The sequence below is a fragment of the Athene cunicularia genome, assembly GCF_003259725.1.
Source record: "Athene cunicularia isolate RWA chromosome 28 unlocalized genomic scaffold, athCun1 chr28_part1, whole genome shotgun sequence".
In the NCBI taxonomy this organism is placed as follows: domain Eukaryota; kingdom Metazoa; phylum Chordata; class Aves; order Strigiformes; family Strigidae; genus Athene; species Athene cunicularia.
This window is the reverse complement of record NW_020799139.1, coordinates 641,222-646,956: the sequence shown is the minus strand read 5'-3', so window position 1 is coordinate 646,956 and position 5,735 is coordinate 641,222. Positions and strand designations below refer to the sequence as shown.

At 46.1% G+C, this 5,735-nt stretch overlaps 1 protein-coding gene across 3 annotated transcripts in view; it reads right to left on the bottom strand.

Annotated features, from left to right (window-relative positions):
- Nucleotides 1-6: 6 nt before the first annotated feature.
- TPM4 (tropomyosin 4) overlaps nt 7-5,735 on the bottom strand; it is a 14,220-nt gene continuing 8,491 nt past the window's right edge. Inside the window, exons 1-8 of one of the 3 annotated variants that reach the window (XM_026865041.1) lie at nt 5,602-5,733; nt 3,503-3,636; nt 3,115-3,232; nt 2,714-2,784; nt 2,417-2,492; nt 1,746-1,808; nt 1,593-1,662; nt 7-343 (exon numbers count right to left, since the gene is read on the bottom strand). In XM_026865041.1, the coding sequence (XP_026720842.1) occupies nt 261-343; nt 1,593-1,662; nt 1,746-1,808; nt 2,417-2,492; nt 2,714-2,784; nt 3,115-3,232; nt 3,503-3,636; nt 5,602-5,733 (747 nt within the window). In that variant the 3' untranslated portion in view covers nt 7-260. The other 2 variants (XM_026865042.1, XM_026865043.1) reach the window with 2 other exon arrangements.

Below are 5,735 nucleotides of genomic sequence, written 5' to 3'. Positions count from 1 at the left end.
CCCGCGGGAGGGAGGCTCGGGGGCAGCTCCCGCCGCCCCGGCTCGCGCTCGCCTGCCCGCTGCAGCAGCGTCGACCGGGCCCGGGGGGCGTGGGACCGCCCGCGCCGCCCGCCCGAGGCCCAGCGGACGTCTGTGCTGGTCATAACTTAATCGTTTTTTTTTCCAGGTTACAGAGAGAGAAGGAGAGAGAGAGAGGAAGGATACGGTAAATGCAGATACAGGTTTCCGTTTCTGTTGGCCGTTGCAGTTCTTTTGCCATTTCATATACAGTTCAGTTCGTTTAGTGTCTGGTCCAGTGTCTGATGCAGCCCCAAGTTCTCCTCTTTCGCTTGAGCAAGTTTTTCTAGTGAGAAAAAAGAAAAAACACCAAGAGTCAAACCACATTATTTTACAGCCTTTTGCCTTGAAATAAACCCCGTGATTACTTACCTTCACGTTCAAAACAACACTGTAACTGCATCCGCAAAACGGGGCCAGTTTTTTCAGTAATTGCTCTCCTTTAGAGAGGTTTTTGGACCTGTCTCACATGTCACGTGACAGACTTGTGTTTTGGTTGAACGGGATTTACGGGACACGTCCTTCAGAGTTTTCTATGTCCTGAGAGTTTTCAGGCAGGTGGTTGGAGCCCCAGGACCGTGCACCCAGCGCCCTCTCAGCTTTTTGCTGACACACGCAGCCTTGGGAACACCAAAATTCAGGCGTTTGCCCCGCCCCGGCGGCTGGGGACACCTGTTGTGACTGCACCTACCTCTCCCCAGCGTGAGGAGCTGACTATTTTCATGTCACTACTAGTGTATTTTAGGTGATTTATAAGGAAATAAACCCAAGCTGGAAGGTGGAGGTATCTTGTTTTTATTGAGCTCGGCTCGTACAGAGGAGGTGGAAAGATCGCTTGTGGCAGTCGCAGAGCGAGAGGTGCTACAGGCCAGAAAAGCGTAAAGAAATGCAGCGAGTCAGAGCAGCCCTGGCCCCCGGCGCGGATCACAAAGAGGTCATGTCATTGAGGGCATGGTCAAGCTCCTCACTGATCGCTTTGTACTTCAGCTTCTGAGCGTACAGCTCGTCTGCCGGTCACCAGGGCACGTTTCAGCAAGAAATGCAGAGAAACAGTCCAGAGAAGAGGCGCACAGGAGGAGACACGGAGACAGTCAGAAGGCAGCAGCCAAAGCAGTTGGGGAGGAAAACAAAAGAAGAAAACAGATGTGTAACTGAGGAGCGGTATGAAAGACAAAAATCCACAAAGCTGCCAGGCCAGAAGCTTCATCTCTAGTTCCTTTTAACCTCACAGAATTATTTTCCAGTAATCAGATTAAGTGCGGCTCTGATCTTACTGATGGAAGGAGCCCTTGAGGCCCTGTATCTGGGAGTTGCCAAAAGCAGGTCGTTGTGACCACCTTTCCCAACAAGAACCTCTTCCAGGAAAACTTCCTCCAGCCAGGAGGTGCCACACAGGATGGGCCTGACCGGGGGACATATCACACTCATCTACCAACACGCTCGGCCTTTCCCAATAAATTCAATATCCACTCCTACAGTTTTGTTTTCTGAATGGAAATTGACCCCTTTGAAATGAAACGCGAGTCATTCCATACCTTCCAGGTCATCAATGGACTTTTCCAGTTTGGCAACTGTTCTCTCTGCAAATTCAGCACGAGTTTCAGCCTAAAAACAACAAAAAAACATAGAGTAACTGGATAGCATTAAAAAAAGATGCCAAAATACAGTTTGGGGATGGATAAACTTACTTCTTTAAGCTTGTCAGAGAGTATCTTGATTTCTTCTTCGTATTTATCTTCTTTTTCCGAGTACTGTGAAAGCAATAAACACTCTTTAAGTGAAGTTGTAGCAACAATAAAAAATGTTTATGAAACCGTGATCTATTTATAACCACTTTTACAGCAGCTGCAAACACCCTTTCCATAATTTTCTCCTCTTCACCAAGACATTTCAGGTTCAGAAACTGTCGTTTTAAGACTGGGGATGTCCAAGTTCCTTCATGTATCATCTTACACCTTAATGGCCTCACTTTCTGTGGCACAGAAACAGCTGAATGTGCAGAAGAATGTGAAGCCTTTCATGCTAATTTAACCAGCCGGAAACAACTCTTTAATGAAATCAAGTTTTAACCATTTTCAATAGTAAGAAGGCAAAAACCACAAAAAGAGTGAGATCAGAAAACCGAGAGCAGTTGGCAGGTGTGGGAAATGGGAGATTTGGGTCCTGGCCTGAAGCAGTGTCGCAGATGATCTTCAGGTTACTGACATGGGTTTGGGCAGAACTGATTCAGCCTCATCAACAGTTTCTGTTACACCCAACTAAACCCTCTCACTTTCTTTGTGTTTCTGGATTATTTCTAGGAATTTGATTTGCAAGTTTTGACTTTGCCTCTATCCCTTAGTTTACAGAAAGAACCAACCTTTTCAGATTGAGCTTCCAAAGACTTCAGGTTGTTAGTGACATTCTTTAACTCCTCTTCAAGGTCGCTACATTTACTGTAGGGAAAAACAGAAGTATAAATTACTGCTGTTCCTATTGTGACTTAAATAAGGGATGAAGTAATGATAGTCTGAAAGGAGAAAGTTTGGTATACAGGGTAAGAAAAGCTTTTCTACGTATACTCCATGCCTGCCCACCAGTAGTAGATTTTTCTAATTCAATACAGCTTTGACCTTTACTGTACCCTGACTGCTTCCGTGCATGTGAAGTTACTCACACTTCAGACACCTCTGCACGCTCTTCGGCTCTTTCCAGTTCACCCTCCAAAATAACCAGTTTACGGGCGACCTGTGAAGAGAACACAGCTGTATCAAGCCAGTCTGTAACTTCATACACATTTCTCTCAGAGCACTACGCTCGTGCTTTCCGAGTGATGGAATTAGATTAAAATATACATGCACAGACATCACAGGCTTTTTCCCCAAGTAAGTTAGATTTTGAAGTGATTTTAGCATTAAATATTTAGAATGCTGCAAAGTCACTATTGAAATTACTCCTATTTGGGAACATTCCGAAGTCAAACCATCCCACAGTGAAAAGCATACAAAAATGACTAAACAAGAGTAACAAACTTGTTCATGGTTTTCCCCTGTTTAATAATTTCCTTGTCCCTTTTACCTCTTCATATTTGCGGTCAGCTTCTTCAGCAATATGCTTAGCCTCCTTCAGTTGCATTTCTTGAATTTCCATTTTCTCTTCATCTTTCATTGCTCTGTTCTCGATAACCTTCATTCCTCTGCAGAAGTCAAAGCGAGTGTGTTTAATGTAGAAGCACTTTTATCTCAAAGGTCCTAAAGCGGATTTCAATATTTGTAACCAAAAAGTGGCTCATTATGACCATACTATCATGTTCTTCAAGGCTACCAGAATTACTCATTCAAGCTTATAAAAAAAGTTCTGGGTCTCTGACCCGCAATCCACAATAACACATGCAGATATGTATACATTCCATTTTTTACAGGCCCCCCCCCCCCCCCCGAGGGAAAAAAAAAAAAAGGAAATGTACCTCTCGCTCTCATCCGCTGCTTTCTCAGCCTCCTCCAGTTTCTGCAAGGCTGTGGCCAGCCGTTCCTGGGCACGATCCAACTCCTCTTCCACTAGCTGGATACGTCTGTTCAGAGCTGCCACCTCACCTTCAGCCTGTATGAAATACAACCCCCCCAGACTGAGGTTACATAAAAATGTCTCAACTAATCAGTTTTCCTTAAAACTGCAAAGGCTTCTCCTTGGTATACATAGTGAGGTTCTAAGAACCTTTCTGTCTCTGCTTTTTGTTTGTTTAAACTATGGCATCTCAGGAATTTCAAGGTGTCGACTATGTGCTTCTCGTTTCTTTTTTAATGGTACTTATCATTCCTGCCATGCAACAAAGGATTTGACACCCATTGCCAGTGGAGAACTATTTTCAGATCCCAGGGCTGGATCTACCCAAACACTGAACTGTTGCCATAATGGCTCGTTTCAAGAACTTCACAGTCGAATTCTCTGTTCTTGGTTTCATCACAGGCTGCAGCAATATCCTGTCACAGCACACAGCTCAAGTTAAAGCCATTTCATTATCCATGACGGGCTGCTCAGCCCACACATGCTATATAATCTTTACGTGGTCAGCTGGGCAGATACAGTTGGTTTTGGCATGGGAGAGTCACTCTTCTTGGAACATAAACAGGGCAAAATTAGATATGTTCTTAAAATAAGCTCACTTTTTCATTGCTTCCTGTGGTACTTAAGGAATTAGGCAGAAAGCATTTCTTAATAATAAGGTCTGTTTATATATTATCAAATAAACTGCACGGTAATTGGAAACACTATTAACGTTTAACAAATAGACTAGAAGATAAATGGAGAGGTTGGGAGACATGTTCGTGTGCAGACAATATTAACAAATTGGTGTCCATAAATAAATTGTGTTTATTAAGATATGGCTGCTTTAATTGATTGTTATTTGAAAGAAAATAAAGCCCAACTTTAATAACTGCCAGGTTTGCCCACTTAACTGTCCCCAAGTCTGAGCAGGATTGCCATGTATAAGATTATCTTTTTTTTTTTTCTCCTAAAAAAACCCAAAAAACAACTTTTGCAGGCTACAGATCCTGGAAGGGTATTTGTTTTATGCTTTATGGTAAACTCTTCGAAAAAAATACTTGTTTTGCTACAGCTTTGCAAATTTGGTTAGTGACCGCTCCTCCTAAACTTGGAGGAAGTGGTTTCCAGCCAGAGCTGTACCATCTTGGAAAGGATTCCAGTGGCTGATCCAAATGGAAGCTGACCCAGGATTCCTCTAGTCATAAATTATCCGGCATTTCATTTGTTTTCTACCCACTGATATGTGTTTAACTTGCTCAATTTACACACAGGGCATCGATCACGTAGAAATCTGGCGTCTGTTATGTGGCAGCCTGCAAATCCTTCCACTAGACAGGAGGACACTTTTAAGTCGTATTTTATTTTAATTAAGCAAGATTCCAGAGCTATGGAGACGGGGCCACTGGGAAGCTGGAGTTCGTCTGGCTCCACCTCTCCCAGAAGCAGCCCGCAGTCCTTATACGGTAAAACTAACTCGCTGACATGTGATAAAATAGCAGGAAGATGCCGGGAAGGCTGATCACACACAAATCTAAGTGAAACCAGCTGTCCGGCCCCGGGAGAGCCGCACACTAGTGGAGAGTTCTAATTTCTCTGTGAAAACCAGGAGGGAAAGTTATTTTCCAGCAGTACGGACATTTCCCAGCTGTGCTGGAGCCAGCGGTGCGGCGCCGAGAGGCGGGAACTCCCCGCTCGTTGTCATGCAGCGCTTTTTCCTAATTAAACAGCCATTTCCTACTAAACTCGCAACCGCTTCCCGATGCCGATCGGTGCTCGCATCGCCTTTTCCGAAGGGAGCGGCCCCAAAGCGCGAGAAAGCAGCGGGGCGCCCGGGGGCCGAGCCGTGCCCGGCGCCCCCGGAGGCCGGTGCGGGGCGAGGCGCTGCGGCAGCGCCAGCGGTTTCCGCAGGGAGAGCCAGGCCCGCCCCGGGCAGAGAGAGCCAGAGACAGGAAGGAAGGAGCAGGGCAGCCCGGGAGAGAGCGACCGAGAGAGGCGAGCAGGCAGCCCGGGCGGTCTCACTTTCTCCCGCAGGTCCCGTTCCAGGTCCAGCTCCCGCTGGAGGACCTGGGCGCGATCCTCCGCCTCATCCGCCTGTTGCTGCAGGCACTGGATCTTCCTCTTCACGGCCTCCAGGGAGCTCGGCGCGGCCATGG